Source organism: Macaca thibetana, chromosome 20 (assembly GCF_024542745.1).
Source record: "Macaca thibetana thibetana isolate TM-01 chromosome 20, ASM2454274v1, whole genome shotgun sequence".
In the NCBI taxonomy this organism is placed as follows: domain Eukaryota; kingdom Metazoa; phylum Chordata; class Mammalia; order Primates; family Cercopithecidae; genus Macaca; species Macaca thibetana.
The window spans coordinates 9,737,144-9,759,700 of NC_065597.1; the positions used below are offsets into that span (position 1 = coordinate 9,737,144).

Consider the following 22,557-nt stretch of genomic DNA (forward strand, 5'->3'; position numbering starts at 1 on the left):
AAAGCAGGAAGAAGCCAGGCAGCAGCAGAAGGCACTTCTGAGCCTGGGAGAGCAGGTGAGGGCCTTCCTGGGCCCCTAAGAGTACAGGGATGCCTGAGCCTGCAGCTGTGGTTTGGGTGGCTGTAGCTGTGTGAAGAGGGGGCTGGGGGCTCCTGTCTGCCCCATGGAGGAGGCCCCAGTCTGCAGTTGCGGTTTGGGTAGCTGCAGCTGCACCTGGGAGGGCAGGGCTCCTGCCTGCTCCATAGAGTGTGTAGCCCAGGCCATGCCTCCCTGCTGTGGCTGAGTGTTGACAGCAGCAGGTTGTCTGGAGCCATGGCTGCCATCAGAAGTGACCAATGACTGGTGATTGTCATGAGTGGTACAAGGTCAAGAGATAACCAGGTCTGGCCAGGGGTGGTGGCTCACGCCTGTAATCCCAAACTTTTGGGAGGCCAAGGCAGGAAGATTGCTGGAGGCCAGGAGTTCAAGACCAGCCTGACCAACATGGTGAAACTCTGTCTCTACTAAAAATACAAAAATTAACTGGCTGTGGTGGCACAGGTCTGTAATCCCAGCTACTTGGGAGACTGAGGCAGGAGAATCGCTTGAATCTGGGAGGCAGAGGTTGCAATTGCAATGAGCCAAGATCATGCCACTGCACTGCAGCCTGGGTGACAGAGTGAGACTCTGTCTCAAGAAAGAAAAAATAGATAACCAGGTCCACACATGTTTGTGTCTTTCTACAATGTCAGATTTTTATTCACCCTATACCCAAGAGTAAAAAAACAAAAGCCACGAGATATCCCAAGGAGCCAATTTGCTGCTGCTGCTTCTTTTTTTTTTTTCTTTTCTTCGATACAGAATCTCACTCTGTTGCCCAGGCTGGAGTGCAGCTGGAGTGCAGTGGCACAATCTCAGCTCACTGCAACCTCTGACTTCCGGGTTCAAGCAATTCTCATGCCTCACCCTCCCAAGTAGCTGCGGTTACAGGCCTGTGCTACCATGCCCAGCTAATTTTTGTATTTTTAGTGGAGATGGGTTTTCACCATGTTGGCCAAGCTGGTCTCAAACTCCTGACCTCAGGTGGTCTGCCTGCTTCAGCCTCCCAAAATGCTGGAATTATAGGCAAGGGCCACCATGCCCAGACCCAAGGAGCCAATTTTCCTTAGTACTTCCTGTTCACTCAGTAGTTAGCACACGGGCTCAAGCCACTATACAAGTCAGTCAGTCAATATTGCAAACCATACCTAATAGTATACTTAATCCACAAGTAAATGTTATAGATTAAACATTCCACAACAAACAAAGTAGCATTTAGCATCAAGAGAAAAAGAGATAGGAGAAATGGTTAAGGAACCAACCCCAGGGGAAGGAAGAAGACAAAAGGAATCCTGGTCTGGGCTTGAGGGTCTTGCAGTCTTTGAGGGGCAGAGCCTTGGGAGGCAGATGCAGAGTTCTTATCAAGTATGGCAGTGGGATGGTTGTCAGTTAAGGCTGCTGGGCTGCTGTTTTGTACTCACAGAGTGCTCTGGTGAGAAATGAGAGTGGAACAGTGTGCTTCATTGGATGCAGTCTGTCTTTATTTATTTATTTATTTATTTATTTATTTATTTATTTATTGAGATGGAGTCTTGTTCTGTCGCCCAGGCTGGAGTGCAGTGGTGTGATTTCGGCTCACTGCAACCTATGCCTCCCGGGTTCAAGCGATTCTTGTGCCTCAGCCTCCCGAATAGCTGAGATTACAGGCATGTGCCACCACACCCAGCTAATTTTTGTATTTATAGTAGAGATGGGGTTTCACTGTATTGGCCAGGCTGATCTCGAACTCCTGACCTCGTGATCCACCCACCTCAGCCTCCCAACGTGCTGGGATTACAGGCATGAGCCACAGCACCTGACCTTCTATTTTTTATTAAACAAAACATCTTGTCCTTGTTGACAAAGCACCCTATGAAATATAAAATGAAGTCTTTCTAAGATGGAGTTAATTATATCAAGGGTGCACAGTACTGTGGTACAAGCTCTCTCCCGGCTGCTGAGAGAGAAAACCTAAGGGCCTCTTAAAGACACCATCACAGCAGTTCAGCAGGTAGCGGGCAGGAATGGTTTCGGATCTAGTGGTGGTGAGAAGTGGACAGAGATCAGAGAAAGCTACAGGAGGTGAAAGTGGGAGGGCCTTGGTTACAGACTGCCGGTGAAGACGGACAAGGACAATCTGCAGGTCTCTGCTAGTCGGGTGGAAGGAAAGGAGGGGGCAGTGCCCTTCACAGAGGCACAGCAAGCTGGGTCTTGATCATGCTGAACTCCAGACACTCTCCAGACGTGCACGCATGAGCGTGGCGTGTGTGTGTGTGTGTGTGTGTGTGTGTATGTGAGAGAGAGATGTGTTGGGGTTGGGGGACTGCAGGTCAGGAAGTCCTGCAGATGTGCCTGCCTGTGTGTGTGTGCGTGTGTGTTTGCGCGCGTGTGTGTGTCTGGGTGTGTGCCTGGAGCTGCGCTTGCAGGTCTGAGAGTCCTCCAAGAATGGGTTGGGGGAGGCGGGTGCAGGACCGAGGCCTGGAACAGCCAACAAAGAGGCCCTGGAGGAGGGTGGGGCTGGCCGAGGACTGGAGGGGTGGCCAAGGAAGTCGAAAGAAAACTCCGGCCCCCAAGAAAGAGAGAGGACATGGGGTGCGGAGCTGACATCACGGCCGGGGTCTTTGCTGTTTAGACGCCTGGGTTCCCGGATTCCAGACACGCGCACGGGCAGGAAGTTAGACCAGAGACAGCGAGTATAGACAGCCCTTGTGGATAGGGGCAGACGGGTGGGAGCTCCGAACGGGTGCCGCGGCGGTGATCGGGAAGCCTCCAGCGGCCCGAACCAGGATGAGGGAGAAGGCGGAGTCTGCAGAGGCCCCAGGCCCAGGCGCGGGCGGGTCTGACCCAGCATCCCCCGCCGCTGGGGTCCGAGGGGGAGGGACGGGCCGGAGGAGCGGGTGGGGGCGGGGCGGGGCGGGGCGGCGGGGGATGCGCCCCTGCGCTAGGCAGTGTCGCCTACCCTCCTTCCGCACAGCCCGGGTTTCCGCTTCCCTCCGGGCGTGAGAAGAGGGGTTCCAGGCCGAGCCCCGGCCGTGCCGCCGCCGCTGCCATGTGGCCCCCAGACCCCGACCCCGACCCGGACCCCGAGCCCGCCGGCGGCTCCCGTCCCGGCCCCGCTGTCCCCGGGCTCCGCGCCCTACTGCCGGCGCGCGCTTTCCTCTGCTCTCTCAAAGGCCGCCTCCTGCTGGCCGAGTCGGTGAGTGCGGCGGGACCCTCGGCCGCCCGCTGAGACTGCGCGGCTCCTTTTGGAGGAGGACGTTGGGGCGCGGGTGGGGTCCGGGGGCGGCCGCTGTACTCCGATACCCCCCCTCCCCGCGCCGCCTCGGCCGATTTCTCTTGGGCGCCCGGCGAAGTTGGGCCGAGGTCCCCAAACTTTGGACGGCGGGGCGGGGCCAGAGCCCAGGCCATCCGCGGTGCTGTCCCCGCGAGTCCAGAGCTGGGGGCCTTGGGAAGCGGGCGGGGCCCGGGGAGGTGGGTCCCGCTGTGTGACCCGGGCGTTCCCGCCCTCTCTGGGCCCCGGGGACTCGGGCCGCTCGGTCCTCCTGGACTCCCGGGCCGCGGCGGGGTCCGCTTTCCTGCGCGCGGGGAGGGCGGGCCGGGGCCTCGACTTGAGGGGCGGAGGCGGGGCCGAGCGGGCGGGGGCCGTGCGGAGTGGGAGGGACACCCCCACCCCCGGGACTGGGTGAGGCGGCCCCGCGGTGACTTCATCGCCCTCCTCCCCTCCGCGGCCGGGCTCCTTCCTACTCCGCGCTCGTCCCTACCCCGGCCGGTGGGGATTCTTTGTCCTCTGGACATCGTAGGCGCCCGCACTGTTCTCCGTGGGGTGGTGGTGGCGCTGGGCCGCCGGGGTTGGTGAGGGAGAGGCCGGACCAGAGGCAGGGGGATGCGCACGGCGGCGGCCACTTGTTGCTTAGATCCCAGCGACTTGGCCCTTCCTGCCCACGTCCCCACTTTACAGATGAGAGCGCTCAGGCGCCTAATTTGACAGGTGGCTCAACTGAGGGGCCCAGTGAGAGCGGGTGGGAGGGTGGGGGCAGGAGGAAGGGGGATTCTGCTCCGGGACCTCTCTCTGGTCGCTCAGGGCAGAGGGTAGAAGGTGGTCCTGCAGCCTCTCCCGCGGTCAGCCCAGAGGCCACCTGCCCAACGCCCAAGTGAGACACCAAGTCCACACTCCCAGCCCCACCCTGGAGACCACTGGGAGCCACTTGAGGGGAGAAGCCTCGAATCCACCGTCCCCTGAGGGACTTGAACCGCCCCCCATCCTCACCCAGGACCACCTCATGGGGGGAGGCATATGCCCAGCAGGAGCATAGAGGCCACCCTGGGCCCAGCAGATGTCAGGAATCCAGGCCAGGGAGGATAAGGAAGGGTGAATGGTCAGCACTCAGGGTTCACAGGAGCCGCTGAGGGCACTCCTGCCTCCCTAGTCCCCTCACTCCCACCCCCAGGCCAAGCAAGTGCAGAGGCTGACATGGACAGAAACAGAGAGAGGAAGTGGCCCCAGAAATCGCGGGATGAGAAAACAGGAATTGAGAGGGGAATCCCCAGAATTAGGCTTTGGGGCCTGGGCATAGGAGACAGGAAGGGGAGGGCCAGGGCTGGGTCGGTCCCACGGAAGGCCTTCCTGGGAGGCCCCAGCAGCCTCCCAGCCCCTGTCTATGCCTTAGTCTATCTGTCCAAAGGGGGCTCAGCTGCACCCAAGGCCATGTGCAGAGCGAATGGGGGTGCCCTGGGGACCCCCTGGGATCCCTGCAGTTCATTTGTCTGAAGCAGCCACAGTGCTTCCTGTGAGGCATCTGGGTGTCCCCATGGGGCCTCCAGCACCCACTAGAAGCTACTCAGCCATGGACGTGTTCAAACGCAGCCACAGTGACAGAAACCAGGACAGATGGCCTCCCCAACACCCACAGGGCCAAGTTGCTTAAGAACTCTGTCTGGGACGGGTGCGGTGGCTCACACTTGTAATCCCGACACTTTAGGAGGCCGAGGTGGGTGGATCACCTGAGGTCAGGAATTCGAGACCAGCCTGGCCAGCATGGTGAAACCCTGTCTCTACTAAAAATACAAAAATTAGCTGGGTGTGGTGGCGGTCGCCTGTAATCCCAACTACTCCGGAAGGCTGAGGCGGAAGAATCGCTTAAACCTGGGAGGTGGAGGTTGCAGTGAACTGAGATTGTGCCACTGTACTCCAGCCTGGGAGACAGAGCAAGACCCCATCTTGAGGGCAGTGGGAGGTGGGTAAGAGAACTCTATCTGGGGGGTCGGCCAGTCCTGGGTTCAAATTCTAGTAGCCTCTGATTAGCCATGTAACAGAGTCTTCTCATCTGTAAAGTGGGGCTGTGCTCATGGGTGGATGTGAGGGTCAGAGGAGATGCCCGTGAGCCTCAGGGCACCAGGCACTGTGGAGCCCCAGGCTGGCCAACAGGTCACCTTGGCCTGCTCTGCAGCGCACCTAAGCTGCAGGACTTACCAGGGCTGGACATCCTCCTGCAGCAGCTCTTCCCACCTACAGAGTTGTGGGCAAGACCGCAGTGAACATTTATTGATTCTTATAGTTCAAGTACAGCTGGCCCTGTGTGAATAAGGCAGCAGGGCCTGAGGTCAGTGCCAAAGCACCCTCTCTTGGATGTTCCTTTCTTATTATTATGAAAATTTGCAAATACATTAAAATGCTAAAAGGTTTTTTTGCTTTATCTATCTGTCCATCAATCCATTTTATCTTTTAACACAAAATAAATTGCAGACATCAGGACCTTTCAACTCTGAACACTTCAGCATGCATATCATTAACTAAGATTCAAGACTTGTTTTTTGTTTTCAAGGTGAAATTTACATTCAGTGACAAGCGCACGTCTTCAGTGTTGGGTGTTACTTTTTGGAAACTGGTTCCTAACTTTGATTTCCCTCCACAGGGCAGAGTGGAGTGGATGTGCTTGGGAGGCTGGGGCTTTCTGACTCGGTCCCGGTAGGGAGCTGGGGTGGGGTGAGGTGAGGACTTAGGGTCATGCCCAGGACTGGGAGGCAGCATAGGCGTGGGCCTGGGCCATGCTGGGGTTTTTTTTTTTTCAGCAGGGGAGGCGGACAGAGTCTCTCACTCTCTCACCCAGGATGGAGTGCAGTGGCCTGATCACACCTCACTGCAGCCTCAACCTCCCCGGGCTCAGGTGATGCTCCCACCTCAGCCTCCCCAGTAGCTGGGATTACAGGCACACACCACCACGCCCAGCTAATTTTTGTATATTTTGCAGAGATGAGGTTTTGCCATGTTACCCAAGCGGGAGTCAAATTTCTGGGCTCAAGCAATCCACCTGCCTTGGCCTCCCAAAGTGCTGGGATTACAGGCGTGAGCCACTGCGCTTGGCCTGGGATTCTAATCTGGCTCTGCCACTTCCCAGCTGTGGGACTGTGAGCAGTTGGCTTCCCCTGCTGGAGCCTCCTCTATCCTGACCACAGGGCCTGGCTCAGAGGAGCACTGGGCAAGGAGCATGAAAAGGCTCTGACTTTACCTCAAACTCCTTCCCTGCAGGGTCTCTCGTTCATCACTTTTATCTGCTATGTGGCATCCTCAGCATCTGCCTTCCTCACAGCACCTCTACTGGAGTTCCTGCTGGCCTTGTTCTTCCTCTTTGCTGATGCCATGCAGCTGAATGACAAGTGGCAGGGCTTGTGCTGGCCCATGATGGTGAGGACAGGGGCCCCAGGAGGGAGGGGTACCCTGCACAAAGTGACCAAATGAGGAGTCTGGAGTCATGCACTTGGGCCCTTATCCTTTCTCCAGTGTGCTGGAGTTTGCAGTTGGTTAGAACTGGATGGAGAGACCAAGCTTCAGATCATCCCAGCTCCATTCCTCAGCAGCCCTGTGATCTGAAGTGGGCTCTGGTGCTTCTAGAGCACGTCTTTGAGGCAGGGAACCCGGAGAGGGGTCTCTGGCCACCAGGTGGCGCTGGTGCTCCCCACGGGGCTTGCAGGAATGAGCTGCCACCACAGGAATTCAAGCCATTTCCACGCGGGCAGGACAGGTTAACTGAGGACTTGCAGGGCTTACCCAGACCTCAGCCATCGGCAACCCTGACCTCATTTTGTCACCTGTGAGGGCCCAGACCCCAGTGGACTTCGCTGAATGAAATGTGTCCTAGAGACAACCCTTGTCTCTTGACTTCATATCCAGCATCTGCTGCCTCAGGAGGGCTGCACCTCCCAAGTGTCCCCATCTTAAGGACAGGTCAGCAGAAACTGTGATCCATAAATGGATCGGCCACAAGAGTGTGGCAAAGCCGAGGCGCAGAAACAGATCTCCCCATTGGAGAACAGCAAGGGAGCAGGTGGAGGTGTTTCCAACTTCTGCTTCCACTGCGTCGCAGGGCAGGCTGCAGCCTGACCCAGAGTTTTTTGTCCAGAGCTTAGGACAGCAGTCCCGCTGGACCTGGGATAGGGCAGTGTCAGCTGCTGGCAGGGCAGCAGAGGCACCTGGCGGGTGGGACAAGGGCCTAGGCATGTGGGTAGGGCCAGGATGGGGTAGGAGCCCTCAGGTGCTAGGCCTGGGGCTGAGAACAAGACCAGGCTGCCAGGCCTCCTCCCCATGCTGTGCTCAGCTCCAGGGGGCTCCAGGCAGCATGATGGTGTCCCTCTCTCCCCAGGACTTCCTGCGCTGTGTCACCGCAGCCCTCATCTACTTTGCCATCTCCATCACGGCCGTCGCCAAGTACTCGGATGGGGCTTCCAAAGCCGCTGGGGTGAGCAGCCGCCCCACCCCTCCGGAAACTGCAGATGCCACTCTAGCTGCTCACTTAGGGTGGGACCTGGGGCAGAGCCTTTCCCTGCTGGGGCCCCCCTGGGGTCTCATGTGGGTCCCGATGATGATTCCAAAGTCCTCTCATTAGAGATTGACTCTACCCGGAGTTTTAAAAGGCTGTTTGTCAAACCAAGTTCACAGCTCATTTTCCCACTTCTGTTACTCAGAGGGGTCTGTGCCTGTCACTCGGGCTGTCTGTCCAAGCAGGTCTGAAATGGGCCACAAGGCTGGGGCAGCCCTCCCGGAGCAGGGAGTCAGCGCTGTGATACGTCCCATCCACCCTGTCCACAGGTATTTGGCTTCTTTGCTACCATCGTGTTTGCAATTGATTTCTACCTGATCTTTAACGACGTGGCCAAATTCCTCAAACAAGGGGACTCTGCAGATGAGACCACAGCCCACAAGACAGAAGGTGAGCGGCCGGCCTGAACACCCCAGCAGTGCTGCAACAGGGGCCTGTCCTCCCTTGGGGATGGTCGGCTAGTTTGAGGCTGGGGTGGGATCATTTCCTCTCTCCCCATGGCAGTGTTTTTTTTTTGTTTTGTTTTGTTTTTTTTGAGACGGAGTCTCGCTCTGTCTCCCAGGCTGGAGTGCAGTGGCGCGATCTCGGCTCACTGTAAGCTCCGCCTCCCGGGTTCACGCCATTCTCCTGCCTCAGCCTCCCGAGTAGCTGGGACTACAGGCGCCCAAAACCGCGCCCGGCTAATTTTTTGTATTTTTAGTAGAGACGGGGTTTCACCGTGGTCTCGATCTCCTGACCTTGTGATCCGCCCGCCTCGGCCTCCCAAAGTGCTGGGATTACAGGCGTGAGCCCTCTCACCTACTCTCATGCAGCACTGATCCAAAGCCAGTTTCATTCCCCTTGTGCCCCTCACCCCAGCCTTTTTAGGAAGGGCAAGCAGTGGGCATGGCTGAGCCAAGTCTCCCTGGACGACCCCCCTGGGCAGCCAGTCACTCTCAGGGCACCTGTCCACCTGGGATCCAGAGTGGCCACCCCCCCAACCCAGCCCCTCTGCTGTCTTACCCATCCAGGCCTATCCTGGGGAGCTCAGAGGCCAGAGAGCAGTCAGACCCAGAAACCATGGCAACGGACACATGATGTGTCCCATACCAGGGGAGGGGCCAGATGGGACAGCAATGACCACAGTAAAACAGGAGCTGATAGAAGTAGGGATACAGTAGCTGAAAGCAGGCCCACACTGAGTGCCAGCCAGCCTGAGGCTCCAGAGGGGACGCTAGAGCTGGGTCTTGATGGATGGCGGTAGAGGAGGGTGCAGGCAGAAGAGACCAGGCTGGTGCGGGAAGAAAACTGAGAGCAGAGACAGCAGGTGCTTCTGCCCGGGAGATGCTTCTCTGGACCAGGCGGATGTGCCCCTGTGCTGGCAGTGCCTGTGGCTGGGCAGGTAGACAAGGGCAGCTCTGGAAGGGCCTGCAGGCCCCAACCTGTGGTTGGGATCTTCCCCAGGCAGAACCAGGCTTAAGAGACACTAGTTTCCTAATAGCCAGGTGCTGGGGCCATGGGGATTTGTGAATCCCAGAAACTGTCCTTTTGCTCAAAATGAATGCCACTCATCCCATTCCATCCCTTGGCAAATACTAGGTTAGAGCTCCCAGGCGGTTTCCTCTGGCTCTGCAGCCTGCTCCCAGTTGCCCACAGCAAGTGATCCCAGCCAGCCAGCCCAGGGAACAATTAGTAAACGTCAGTGGAAACTTGGGAGGTTTTTTTTTTTTTTTTTTTTTTACTATTTGAAGAGTTTCACATATGTAACAATTATTTTGCTGTAAAATTATTCCTGACTTGTATGTTAGAATTGAATGTAGCGGCCAAGCACAGTGGCTCATGCCTGTCATCTCAACACTTTGGGAGGCCGAGGTGGGTGGATCACTTGAGGTCAGGAGTTTGAGACTAGCCTGGCCAACATGGTGAAACCCCATCTCTACTAAAAATACAAAAATTAGCCAAGCATGGTGGTGCCCACCTGTAATCCCAGCTACTTGGGAGGTTGAGGCAGGATAATCGCCTGATTTTGGGAGGCGGAGGTTGCAGTGACTTGAGATCACAACATTGCACTCCAGCCTGGGCAACAGAGCGCGACTCCATCTCGGGGGGAAAACAAAAAATTGAATATAGCAAACCCCACAAAATCTGAGGAGTGCAGCCCAGGAAGAGGAGTAAGGGGCAGAGCTGGGGTTTAGGGACTAGGCTGCCCACACCCAAGCCCTGGGCCCGGCCATGAGCCAGTGACAGCGTGGGGACTGACTGGGGTTCTGAGAGACAGAGGCTGGCCAGGGAGGGGATGAACATCAGGAAGTAGCAACCAGCACTGGGGCGGAGTGGAGGGTTAGTGACTCTGGTGCTTTTCCTTCTGGGGTGGAGGTTCCAGAAGGCTCTACAGAGCTCCCTTCAGTATTGGGATTTCAGGAACCCTCGAGGCACACCTCATAGGCAGGCCCTTACCATTATAAAATTGTTTCTGATTACAATATTAAACAAGGATTGGGAAAGGGGATTGAAGATATAAAATGGCTAAAAAGAGGCTTGCTGATTTTCCAGGATATTTAGTTTGGGGGACAAGAAAATCATCATCCTTACCTTGTCCTGCTGAACCTGGGGGTGGGGATAGAGCTGGGATGCAGAGGTACAGCCCTGACCCGCCCAGCTGAGAACAGCCCAGGGAGACTCGGGAGGGGCTGGGCCTGAGGAAGGGGTACCTGGGCTTCAGTCTTGGGGTGGAAACACCCCCACCTGCACCCGTACCCACACCCTGGAGGTGCAAGTGGCTGCTGTGGCTGGGCGCGGTGGCTCACGCCTGTTACCCCAGCACTTTGGGAGGCCGAGGCAGATAGATCACCTGAGTTCAGGAGTTCAAGACCAGCCTGACCAATATCGTGAAACCCCATCTCTACTAAAAATACAAAAATTAGCCGGGCGTGGTGGCGCACGCTTATAATCCCAGCTACCGGAGGCTGAAGCAGGAGAATCGCTTGAACCCGGGAAGGTGGAAGTTGCAGTGAGCCAAGATCGTGCCATTGCACTCCAGCCTGGGTGATGAGCAAGACTCCATCTCAAAAAAAAAAAAAAAAAAAAAAAAAAAAAAAAAAGTGGCTGCTGCCTCTGGAAGGCCTCAGGCCTAGGGCCTGCCCTGATGCCAGCGATCACTGGGAATGGTAGCGTCAGCTGTGAGCGGCCTGCACCCAGGCTCCTGCCAGCAACCCAGCTGTGCTTCCCCAGAGACCATTCCCGGGCACCACTGCCCTGAGCCTCCTGCCAAGCATCCTCTCTGCTTTCCTTTCAGAAGAGAATTCCGACTCGGACTCTGACTGAAGGCCTGGCGGGTGCCCTGGCAACCTGAGCCACACAGGCCTCCACTCCTGCGCCTCACAGGGGACACTGGCGTTGGAGGGGAGGCCTGGACTTCTGAGTTGCAGAGGGGGCTGCAGACACAGCAGGCCCTCCACAGCTTCAGGTTCTGCCTGAGCCTAGCCTACCAGGCTTGCCCCTCAGCTCAGCACTGTTGACCATGCTGCGTGTGAGGGCATCTTGGGTGTCCCACCCCTTCTCCCCATTTCTGTCCCACAAGCCTTCAGCCCTTTAACCTCTCTGCCAAAAACCAGCACAAGGAGACAAAGCAGAGCCTTGTCTCCACCTGGGCAGCAGGCGTTCCAAGCTGCTAGGTGGTGGGGGTCGGGGGTCTTCTGTTTCACTAACAGGAACAAAGACAGAAACCGTGACAGGGCTGCCCCGCCAGGCCCCGCTGGGTTTGTCTGCACTTGGTGCTCCTGCCCATGCCAGGCACTTTGGTGACAATGACCCTTCCAAGAATCTTTGGTTCAAGGAGCACCAGTTCCCTCTTCATTCGTGAAGCAGGGAGAAACTGACCTTTGCCTTGTCGCTCAGGAGAGTGGGGCTCCGCACCCATAACTGACACCTCCCACCCTTGGAAACCATGTTTTCTGGGGGTGAGATGACCATTCTGGGTCTAAGACTGTTTCAAAGAAGAGCTCATAGACTGACTGGACCAGAAGAGGGTACAACAGTGACGTCACAGTGACAGTGTCACAGGGAGCTGGGCGGGCCCAGCCAAACCCTTCTTCTTCCTAAGCCCAGGCAGCAGGCAGGAGTTCCTGGACCCTCAGGACAGTGAACTTCCAGACCCCAGGGCAGGTCTATGGGCCACTGCGGGAGATGAGACCAGCCTTCTGTGTTCACCTAACGACTTATACTGTGTATCTGTCTTTGATGGAATTTTGTAACTTTTTATATATTTTTTATACAAAAGCAGCTTCTTAACAGATGGCATTTTCTGTGACTCTAGGCCTCACAAAAGAGCCAGAGTTCTGGACCCATGTTTGGAGCATCTGTAGCCTTATTCTCTTGCATGTGAATCTCTTACCCTGAAAAAAAGCCATAATGAATTAAGCCAGACTGACCACTTGCTTGGAGTGTGTGTTTGAAAAAACTGGAGTAATACTGTTGGGTATCATGTCAGGCTTCAGTACAAGCTGGTAAGGCCAGTGTGGATCCTGTCAGTTTTCAGTGTTAGCAAAAATACACATGAAATCTGACTACCATTTAATCCTTTATTTCAGTGGTCCCTAACCTTTTTGGCACCAGGGACCAGTTTCGTGGAAGACAGTTTTTCCACGGACTGGGGATTGGGGGGTAGGTTGGGGTGAGGGTGGGAGGGGATGGTTTCAGGATGAAACTGTTCCATCTCACATCATCAAGCATTAGATGTTCATAAGGAGCACACAACCTAGATCCACAGCATGCACAGTTTACAACAGGATTCGTGTTCCTATGAGAACCTAATCCCACTGCCGGGCTGACAGGACGTGGAGCTCAGTTGCTTGCCACTCACCTCCTGCTGTGCAGCCTGGCTCCTAACAGGCCCCATGGTACCAGTCCACTGCCCAGGGGTTGGGGACCCTGGCTCTAGTTCTCACACTATCCTGTTTTACAAACAAAGAAACTGAGACAAAGGTCGGGTAACTGGCCCAGGGCCCTCTCACTTACACATCAGGATAGTGTCTCACAGCAGCCTCAGGCAGCGGGAACCCTGGGGCTCTCTAACAGCCCAGAGAACTGCAGCCCTGGAGGACCCAGGTCAGCGTTCTTGTCCAGGCTGATGGGAAAAGACAAGACATTCCACCCAAACTGTCACACACCACATGTGCTGAAAATGCATATGAAAGCTGGGTGTGCAGGAGCGGAGAGGCCCCTGGTGGAATTTACGTTCCACCTTGTCAGCCCTGGCAAAGCGGCAAAGCTGGTGTCACAGAGGCCTTGTTCCACCGAGGATCATGGCTCTGTTCAACCTCCACACAGCAGCCCTGTTTCAGGAACTGGATCCATAACCTTTAAGGGGCAGAGGAGGCCAGCCAGAGTGAGGAGAGACAACGACATCCTTACACGTCCATTTATTAAACAAGAGTTCCTTCATGACGATTTAATACAATAGTTATTAACGATTAGTGTTGAGAAAATTATTTTCCTCTACATACAAAAATACAGATTTGAACACTATGAAAAAGATCAAGACAAGTACCGTGAAAAATTGGTCCTTCAAATGAAAGGGGGAAAATTGAGGGCAATGTGAGGCTTTGCCTGCTGTCGGGGACAAATCAATAGCAGCAAAGCTTTGGGGCCCCAACCCACTCCAGACATACAGACTTGAACCCGAGAGCCAGGCCAGCCAGGGGGCACCCACCCAGGGCTTCCGTAGCTGAAAAACCAAACACATAAACCTAAGTTTGCCCAATGGGCATTGCCTCAGAAAGCCCACAGTTGTGTCTTTAAACTGCCAGAATGAAAGAGACTTAACAAGTAAAATGTGATAGTTGTTAATATTGCCCCCCAAAAGTGCCACCAGGTGAAGTACCACGGATAAATCATATTGGAAAGTTACTACTTAGCCATCTGGCTTGACTTCCTTGGTTATCAAATAATTACATATTCTGACCCTTCAGAAGGACATCAAAAGCTACGATTTTATGTTTCAATCCATCTGTACCTTCATTTGCAATGGCTCAGCTAGTTTATTCAAGGGTTTTGGGACCAGCCATAACTCACGCCCTGCAGGAAGGAGAGGCGAAAGGAGCTGCTGAAGAGTATATGTCTGTGTCTTGGTGTCATCTAGCTCCTCACAGCAAGCAGCCTGTTTTGTTCAGGCCTGAAGCCTGGAATATGCCACCAAGCCTAGCCAGAGCATCCACAACGAACCAATACGAGATCCGAGTGGAAGGTGAGAGCTCCAGAGCCGGCTGAGGTCCCCCGGGAAGCTTCCCACTCTGTAGTGGCAGGAAGGCCGCGCCTCTGCAGGACGCCTGCACTGATCCTGGAAGGGGCCCAGGCCAGAGAATACACCTGGGCTCAGTTCACCAGCCCAAACCACAGGGGAAGGAGCCAGACGCCGGCCTTTCACTATTTTACACCCAAAGACAGGTCAGGGCTCTGATGCTACTCTTTTGTTGGTAAAATATGGAACCACTTTCTTTGTACTGTTTGAGGTGAGCAGTGGCTCCAAACTGAGCAAGTGGTTAAAAAATGCCAATGCAATTATACTGACTTATAATTATTTCACAGAAATATACTCTTACTCTCAGACTATTTAAATAAGCAGGAACAAGATGTGGGAGAAGCAGCAGCAGAGAGGAAAGAGGAATAGCCAGGGAATTTTTTTGTTGTTTTTTCCTTCTTTAAAATACATACGAAGTGTAAAGAGAAAATGGCCAAAACCTCAAAACTACCATTGTTGAAAACAATATTAAAAGGACACAATCTAAAATCATGCTATAAAAATAGTGTTATCTGGCTTAACTAAATGTACATCTTTTTTTCCAATTCCATGATTGACAAGAGTGCTTATGCGACGCATGGAAGGCACCAGAGGTGAAGTGATTATTTGCCTTAAAATATACAAAGACAGAATTGCCTACTTTGAAAAAAAAATAGTCATACTTGTAAATAAATATGTTTCTGCCATGGGTTCCTGAACCCCTACAAATTTCAACATATACAAATAGTTTCAATTCCTAGCATTCTCTTAGAGGGAACCATGTCAAACAAAATCAAGTTAGGAAAAGCACTGATTTTATCCAAGTAGGTCAATTTGAGGCAAGATTCAAAAACTCATTTTAAAATGGGTTACAGAGTGAAAGAGTTGGGAGCAGGCAGCCCCCTTTGGGCCTGGGCCAGCCTACAAGTCCATCCCAGGTGTCCTGCCCTCGCATCTGCCAGCCCTCGAGCCAGCCAGGTCTCTGTTCAAACCCTGAGTATTTGCCTTCCTCACTTCTGCAAAGAGGGGAACAGAGTCTCGAAACTTGCAAAATTGACTCTGGAAAAAGCAGGCAAGCAAAGCAGGGCCTGTGGGGGGAAGCAGCGTGAGTCAGGCCTCACCCTGGTGCAAGGGCACCAAGTCTCCCTCCTCTCCCCTCGTCTCCTCACCATCCCTTCGCGTGACTGACTTTCCTGATAAAAATGGGGTACTTCCTACTGGGTGTCTGCACTGTCATCCTAAGGCAACTCAAGACATGATAGTTTTAGACTATGATCAAATCTCACACAAACCATTATCAGAATCTTGTTTCACACCATCTCTCTTTTCAGGAACAGTTAGGAAAAGAAACTCTGGCCTGGCCCTAAATCCCATTAGCAAAGCTGACTAAGGTGGTCTGAGATATGTTCTTACTCCTAAACTTAAACTTCAAAAGTTTCGATAGCTCCCTGGGGTCCAAGCCAAAGGCTCCCTGGCCTTTCTGTATTATGCATCCCAAAGAAAACACGCCAACCCAGGTGTCTAGATAGCAGTCACCTGAATTAAAGCCTCAGCATAAAAAAACATAGACAACAAACTTACCCTATGAAATAGATACACCATTCAAGGACCCATCATCTAAACTTTTCTAGGCAAGCTGCCAGTGATTCAAACTCAGCGGGCTTGTGGGTGATTTTTTCCCTTACTGTTATGTTTGTGAATAGGAAAAACTAGAAAGGAAAAAAAAAATCCCAAAGGTTGAAAAACTGTATTCAAATGGAAAAAGAATATATCCCAGACAAAAGAAGAGAATATAACAGGACCTATTCCGCTTCAAGCTGAAGAGTGTACAAATGCTACTCACTCACATGGAGAAGAATTAAACAGAACATTCACTTTCAGAAGAACATTCTTCTAGACGTAATAGATATTGAAGGTATTTTCTCTCACCGTTTCTAAATAAAAGAAACATAAAAGGTCAAATATTTTAAATTACTTTCTCAACCAGACAGTTCTTGTGATTTGAATGACATCTGCTGAGAAGAGAAGAAACACAAGATTCTATAAAGCGCCAGGGAAGTTTACAAAGCTGAAAGCTGAGGGTGTCAGGCCTGCGTCCTGTCTGAGATGGCAGCCAAGCCAGCTTCAGAGTCACCTGCTAGACCCACATGTTCCTGAGCCAGATGCCAGGAGCTCACCCATAGCACGGGGAAGACCTGTCCCCAGCATCCCACTCTTGCCCTCAAGCTGACTGTGGAACATGAGACAGCTTTCAAAGACAAGAGGACAGGAAGGCAGTTAACCAAGTACACGTTTCCAAGATAGCCTGAGCTGTCTAGTGCTGATGGAAGACAGGCGGGGTGTTCCAGGCCACCGCTTCCTCCCTCATCTCCCAGACCTGACTGTGTGTGGACCTCACCAGCCTACCAAGCTGTTGGGCCTGGACATGGGTGCTGATAAAATAAGACAAACCTGGAAAAAACCCTGGATTCTGCAGCTTCACTGGGAACTAACAAGGCACCTGGAGACCTCACAAGCTAATGGCAGTCCCTGGAGCAGGAAGCAACTTGTTATTCTGCTCAAGAGAATCCACCAGTAGCTCTTGGCCTAGAAACTTTTTTCCCCTTTCTGATACCTGTTTAACGTCATTATTTCTCTGTAAACAAGATCTGGAGAAGATGACAGTCAGGCGGTGGCACAAAGACTTCATGATCGCTTTGTTTTGAACACAGATGAGACAATGGGAACCCTTAAATCATCACTGCCTTGCAGAATCACTAAATTGGTCAGGTGTCTCCACGCTCTATTCATCTCCTAGGTGTTAAGACCAACCCACAGAAAATCTGGCGATTTACCTCGCCAGGGAGGGATTAGACCTCAGTCCACCTCTTAGAGCACATGGATAGGTGAGGTTTTCTCATGTGAATCTACAGGAAAACACGTCTGGGCCACACGCAGGACATGACACACCCTAGGGTTGTTCAGGGCTCATTCACTGCAAGCAAGAATTCATATACATGAGTGCACAAAGGTGTTGGAGCTTGGTCTCCTCAGGCTTAACCCAATGCTGACTCACTAGGACAGCTTCCAAGAACCACAGATTAAACTGCAAACTTGAAGAGAGTCAAAATGTTTTCAACTGAGTCACGAAGCTCTCCCAGAAGCACCCGACATAGGGTGGAGGTCAGACACATTCCGTGGCTGCCCACAGGCGTGAGCCTTCCCGCCAGGGGACAGTAACAGGACCCAAAGGGCTGCGGGTGCCGCCGACTTCCCAGGGCCAAGCCCTCAGAGCTGGGCTGGCCTTGCCCATGCTGGCTTTAGCTCACGTTGCCAAGGAAGATGTGTATTGGGGCTGTGCAGGGTGCCACATTCTTGCTTTTTCTGTAGACAAAAGTCACCTCCTCGGATGGCTGTTCACTTCAAATCGAACTTATCTGACGAGATTTTAATCTGTAACTGCATCTGCTCTTCCCAGCTTTATGTGGGGCCAGCAAGTATCTTCAGCCTTTCATGACTGCAATCCCTCTTTAAGGCAGGGAAAGCGTATTTCCCTCCCCTGCCTTCAGCAGTGTGAAGGAAGGATATCAAAGAGAATCAGGGAAAAAATACCAAATCCACCCAATCAGTGCCAAAATAAACTTTCTCTGAGGACGTCAGTGTTTGCATCCATCTAAAACCACCAGAGGTTCCACCAAATGCTTGAGGGTTTCAGCTGTACAGTGTCCAGGAACAAATCCAAATGCACATAGCAACTGCAGTTTCTTCAAGTTTTGCTTGAAATGTGAAAACCTATATCAACCCACCAGAACAGTGAGAAAAATTAAGGTCACTCAGCCTTCAAATGCCCCAAACCAAACTGATATTGGTCCCTATTGAAACTATTAAATGCAAAAACACTTCCTTCAATTTGCCAAGAGGTCATTTTAAGGCCCCCAGATATAGATTGTCTTCTGTTTGCACAGAGGCAATATAAGAAAAATATAGGCATCTTCACGTTCACCGTGGACAACCCTATTCCCTCCAGAACTTTCGTCACCACATGGTCTATACATGATGAGATGTGCAACCACACATTACATCAACTAGAAAGTGTCCATGGCACCACTTCCGGTCCTAGTGGGAGTTAATTAAATACAAGGAGAACATTTACAAAACCACGGGGGAGCCTCATGGCACAAAGGATATTAAATAGTTACAGGGACATAAATAATTCTGAAGAGTCTATCACGAAGATGCAAATTGACTCGTAAGTCACTCTGTGGCGTGGCATCCTTTTTGGTCATTCATCTGCATTTAGTTTCAGTGACTTCGGAACTATTTCTTGCAGCTGACAACATATCCTCGGGAGGCCGACCACCTGCTCCCACTTTCACCAGATGATCAAGTGGTTTTACTGAAGTGACCTGGAAAACTTGGGCAACAAGCCCACCTGAATGGTGTTGTTTTTAATCCCACTTCAAAGGTGGCCTTTTTTGGGGGCCAAGTAACAAGATTCCCAGCAAGAGATTTCTGATAAAGCTCAGGGTGGTCCTTCCAAGTGGGCCCCATTTAATGCAAGGCTGAGCCTCTGTGGCCCTATTTTAAAAGGGACTCTTAAAGGGAGATAAGCCCAGTTTTGACTTTGCAAACACACTCAACAGACCTGCCAGGCAGCACACCCAGCTGTGAGCCGGCCTGGCTGCCCTCTCTGTGGGAGCAGAGGGGAGACAGTTGTTAACAGGCTAGCAGGGTCAGCCCGAGACAGACATGGTGCTCAGCCACATAGCCTGGGCCACTGCTCCGAACTCAGATTGTACTCAAGGTGTTGGTGCAGGGAGCTAACCCCAGCTCCGACCCCAGCCCAGCAGTGTTGCCTGATCAACACTGTGAGATCAGATGCTATCCTTTCCCAGGGAATGAGATGCCACATGTGCATAAGGGGACGCTTTCTCACAAAGACCCCCGCCACCCCCTCAGAGTTATTTATTACGCAGTACACTGCTAAAGCTGTCAACATTTGTCAGCACTTGATCTTGGGGATTTCTCCACATTACTGCAAAATCTTCCTACCACAGTAAGTGCTTTTTGGTGAGGGCTAAACACAAAATGTTAGAGCTAGAGTGAGGTTTGTAAACATTAAAAACAGTTCAAAGAGTGAAAACCTGACAAACTAAACCAACTTTTTTCCATAAAAGATATAATTAATCTCTAATTAAAAAAAAAAAAAAAAACTACTGCATCATGGGGACTCACTGAACTCATTCACCACACACAATAATCTTCACTTTATCAATAATCAATCAGAAACCTTAAGCAGCTAGGATTTTTCACCCCAACAACTCCCAAGAAGGATGTCTGTAGTTATGACACTGAGGCGCCCAAAGCAACAGTTAGTGCCTTTTGAAACATGGGTGGAAGGGTGTGTTCTGGTGCAAATTCAAGTATTTTCAAATCCTAGACGAATCTGCTCAGAATCACGTTAGAACTCTTTGCAGGCATTTAGAAAATTAGCACACAACCCTAAAATAGAGGAGGGTGTGTGTGTGTGTGCGCGCGTGCGCATGTGCATGCTGTTTTTTAACACAACCACATACCTCCCACCTGCAGTCCATGAAGCCAGCAAATGGGCAAGTGCTTTGGCTGGTGGAATAGGCTTGTTTCTTTCATGGCTTTTACCTGAGAAGGTAAAATGACTGAAAATCTGCAGTTCAGCCTCAAAGTACTTAGAGTAGGCAGGAAACTGGAAAACAAGATGGTCCCCATATTCCTGGAGAAGAATCTGGGGTTCAGGAAGCTGATTCATTTGAGGAAGAATCAAGTGATTTCTCATCAGAGTAGGAAACAAAAGGTAACCCTCCCATGAGTCACAGGTCCCTGGGAGCCATCCTAATAGGACATTAGCTTTCCCCAACCCTGTGGCCTTTGGGCTGGTGCTGGCTGCCTGGGGGCCCTGGCATGGAAGACGAGGAGTGGGTTGGATCCTGGCAGCCAGACTCAACACTGACTTGGAGCAGGTGGTGCCTAAGGCTGCCTGAGAACCACTGCCGACTGACCGTTCCAATGCTGTCCCTTCATTCCTTCATATTTCCCCCCCTTTTAGCAGCCCCATTTAATCCAAAGTCATCTTGTTACAAATACACATGACAGGGTGGCTCAGAGTCAAAGGAAGCCTGTGCTTCAGGGCAGGTAAGACCACAAGTGGACCTGGGCAGTGACACTGGCTGCTCCACAGCCCCAAACACCAAGGAACATGGGCGTCCTGACTCCACCGCAGACCCGCCCACTGGGCCACTCGGGAAACCCTTTCCCAAAATGAACTTTTACCAAAGAGGACAAAATTCAACTGAATCACATGGAAATCTGACACAACAAGGGAAAGAAAACTTGACTGAGAGACGGGTACAAGGACGGGAGGGAGGAGGATCCAGGCAGGTCCTCACGTGTCCAGGCGCTGGATCTCAGGGCGACTGTCCACATCCCTGGACTCTGTGCGGGCTCGGATGTAGTCATTGGTGCTCTGCTGGTGGACGCTGACTCTCCATTTCTGCACTGCCAGGAATGTGTTCACTGCATATGCTGCAGTCGCCAAGAAGCCAAATATCTAAAACACACCAGCACAGTTAGTCCTCGGGCACGTGGCCTAGCCCCCCAAGGCTTCCGTGGTGACCCAAGCCACGTGCAGCCCCTTCCTGCTCTGCCAACTGACCACTACAACCCTGTGCCTTCATTCTTTGATCTCTTTCCCCTCTCAGCAGCCCCATTTAATCTAAAGTCTTGTTTCAAATACATATGACAGGGTGGCTCAGAGTCAAAGGAAAGCCTGTGCCCAGCCCTGCTGGATGTGTGGCTGTCACACCACGGCTGAGTCTCTAGTCATGTGACACACAGAAAATCTTGCCTGACCTAAAGACAGCCTAAGGTTTCCTTTGAAGTATTGTGGACCTATAAGAAAAAAAAATCACAAAAGTACCTCTTTTACTGCACCTTCAGGGCCTCTGGTCCCAGATGAGAAAATACAGTGCAGACAAAATGTAACGTAGACAGAAAATCAGGGTTTTGCATGTGGGTCCCAAATCAAGCCACAGGGCCAAACGTTCCACATCACAGCCCCCATCCCACACCTGCCTCTCACTGGGCAGCTCCAAGGAAGCAGCTCCAGAGTGAGAAGCACAGAGTTTTAATTATTAAGACTGACAAATCTCCTGAGTGGTACCTGAGAGAACAGCTAGTTTAATCATTTATAAACCTTTTAATCCCCCCATTACAAAAAGGATACCTGTTCCTCATAAACTGAGAGCAATACAGAAATGCAGGGCATGCAGAGGGAAAGTCCTACATTATCTGGTCCCCACCCGCCATGGCATTTCCACCTTGAAATGTCATGTGACTGCTAAACGGCATCATGACTGCATTCAAGAACCCTCCCCCCCCTTCCCCAGGCAGGCAAGGCTCTTTCTTTTTTTTCTTTTTCTTTTTTTCTTTTGAGACAGAGGCTCACTCAGTTGCCCAGGCTGGAGTTCAGTGGCGTGATCTCAGCTCACCGCAAGCTCCGCCTGCCGGGTTCACGCCATTCTCCTGCCTCAGCCTCCTGAGTATCTGGGACTACAGGCACTTGCCACCACACCTAGCTAATTTTTTTGTATTTTTGATAGAGACGGGGTTTCACCGTGGTCTCAATCTCCTGACCTCATGATCCGCCCGCCTCAGCCTTCCAAAGTGCTGGGATTATAGGTGTGAGCCACCATGCCCGGCCAGGTAAGGCTCTTAAACAACATCACTGACAATCATCAAGGACTGTGTTGGAAACGAACCAAAGCAGGGGTTCTTGAACTTGAGTATGCATCTGTATCATCCAGAGGGTTCATTCAAATACATTTCTGACTCAGTAGCTCTGGAGTGGAGCCTAAGGATGTCTAACAGATGCTGAGATTGCTGTTCTGGGGCCCATACTTTGAGAACCACAGCACTGAAGGGACTGGGACCCCCACTGGCCCAGTAAGATCATCTTTAGCAAAGGAAAAGCCATAGGAGGGGGAGCAGGACAAATGCCAGGGACAGGCGACCAGGTCACAGGAGGTCCCCAGATCAGCCTGCTTTAACCATTTGAGTTTGCTTACCACAGCGGCAATTTCTGCTCCGGCTCTGTGATTTAAAGTAGCCAGTACGATTGAAGCAATAAAGAAAAGGAAAGTGCTGAGTCCAGTGTTGACCAAATCCTAGAGAGAGAGAGACAAAATAAAACAAATGAGAAGAACCATTCCATCTTTGCTCTAAAAGCAACTGAAGAACTTTCAAAATAAGACCTACAATACCCAACCTCCCTGGTGGCTCCATATTTCAGTCTCAATGTCACAGGGTTACTGGTCACACAAAAGAAGGCAAAGTTTATGACACTACTTGATAAATCACCACCACAAAATCTTCATTTTCACCAACCCCACTACCTTTCTGAAGAAATACTAACCAAAA

General features: G+C 52.1%; 3 protein-coding genes across 5 annotated transcripts in view; 2 read left to right on the forward strand and 1 right to left on the reverse strand.

Annotated features, from left to right (window-relative positions):
• Positions 1-22,557, forward strand: part of CA7 (carbonic anhydrase 7) — an 836,404-nt gene that overhangs the window by 583,855 nt on the left and 229,992 nt on the right. The gene's annotated exons all lie outside the window — the stretch shown is intronic.
• CMTM3 (CKLF like MARVEL transmembrane domain containing 3) lies at positions 2,969-12,279 on the forward strand. 2 transcript variants are annotated; one of them, XM_050774982.1, is made up of 5 exons: positions 2,969-3,253; positions 6,584-6,739; positions 7,695-7,790; positions 8,141-8,261; positions 11,146-12,279. In XM_050774982.1, the coding sequence occupies exons 1-5, from the start codon at positions 3,107-3,109 to the stop codon at positions 11,172-11,174; spliced, it is 549 nt and encodes a 182-aa protein (XP_050630939.1). In that variant the 5' UTR covers positions 2,969-3,106; the 3' UTR covers positions 11,175-12,279. The 2 variants fall into 2 exon arrangements, with proteins under 2 accessions (XP_050630939.1, XP_050630940.1); XM_050774983.1 differs by lacking the exon at positions 11,146-12,279 and adding an exon at positions 9,450-11,136 and having other exon boundaries at positions 2,987-3,253.
• The window catches only part of CMTM4 (CKLF like MARVEL transmembrane domain containing 4), an 80,965-nt gene continuing 71,663 nt past the window's right edge, over positions 13,256-22,557 (reverse strand). For both annotated transcript variants that reach the window (XM_050774976.1, XM_050774977.1), the window contains exons 3-4: positions 22,206-22,304; positions 13,256-20,689 (exon numbers count right to left, since the gene is read on the reverse strand). In XM_050774976.1, the coding sequence (XP_050630933.1) occupies positions 20,525-20,689; positions 22,206-22,304 (264 nt within the window). In that variant the 3' untranslated portion in view covers positions 13,256-20,524. The remainder of the gene's footprint in view (positions 20,690-22,205; positions 22,305-22,557) is intronic.

Excerpts from the sequence above, each read along its gene's own strand:
- CMTM3 (XM_050774982.1), top strand. The coding sequence starts at position 3,107 with ATGTGGCCCCCAGACCCCGACCCCGACCCGGACCCCGAGCCCGCCGGC. Across the intron at positions 3,254-6,583 it reads GCCTCCTGCTGGCCGAGTCG|GGTCTCTCGTTCATCACTTT; the intron begins GTGAGTGCGGCG and ends CCTTCCCTGCAG. Across the intron at positions 6,740-7,694 it reads GCTTGTGCTGGCCCATGATG|GACTTCCTGCGCTGTGTCAC; the intron begins GTGAGGACAGGG and ends CTCTCTCCCCAG.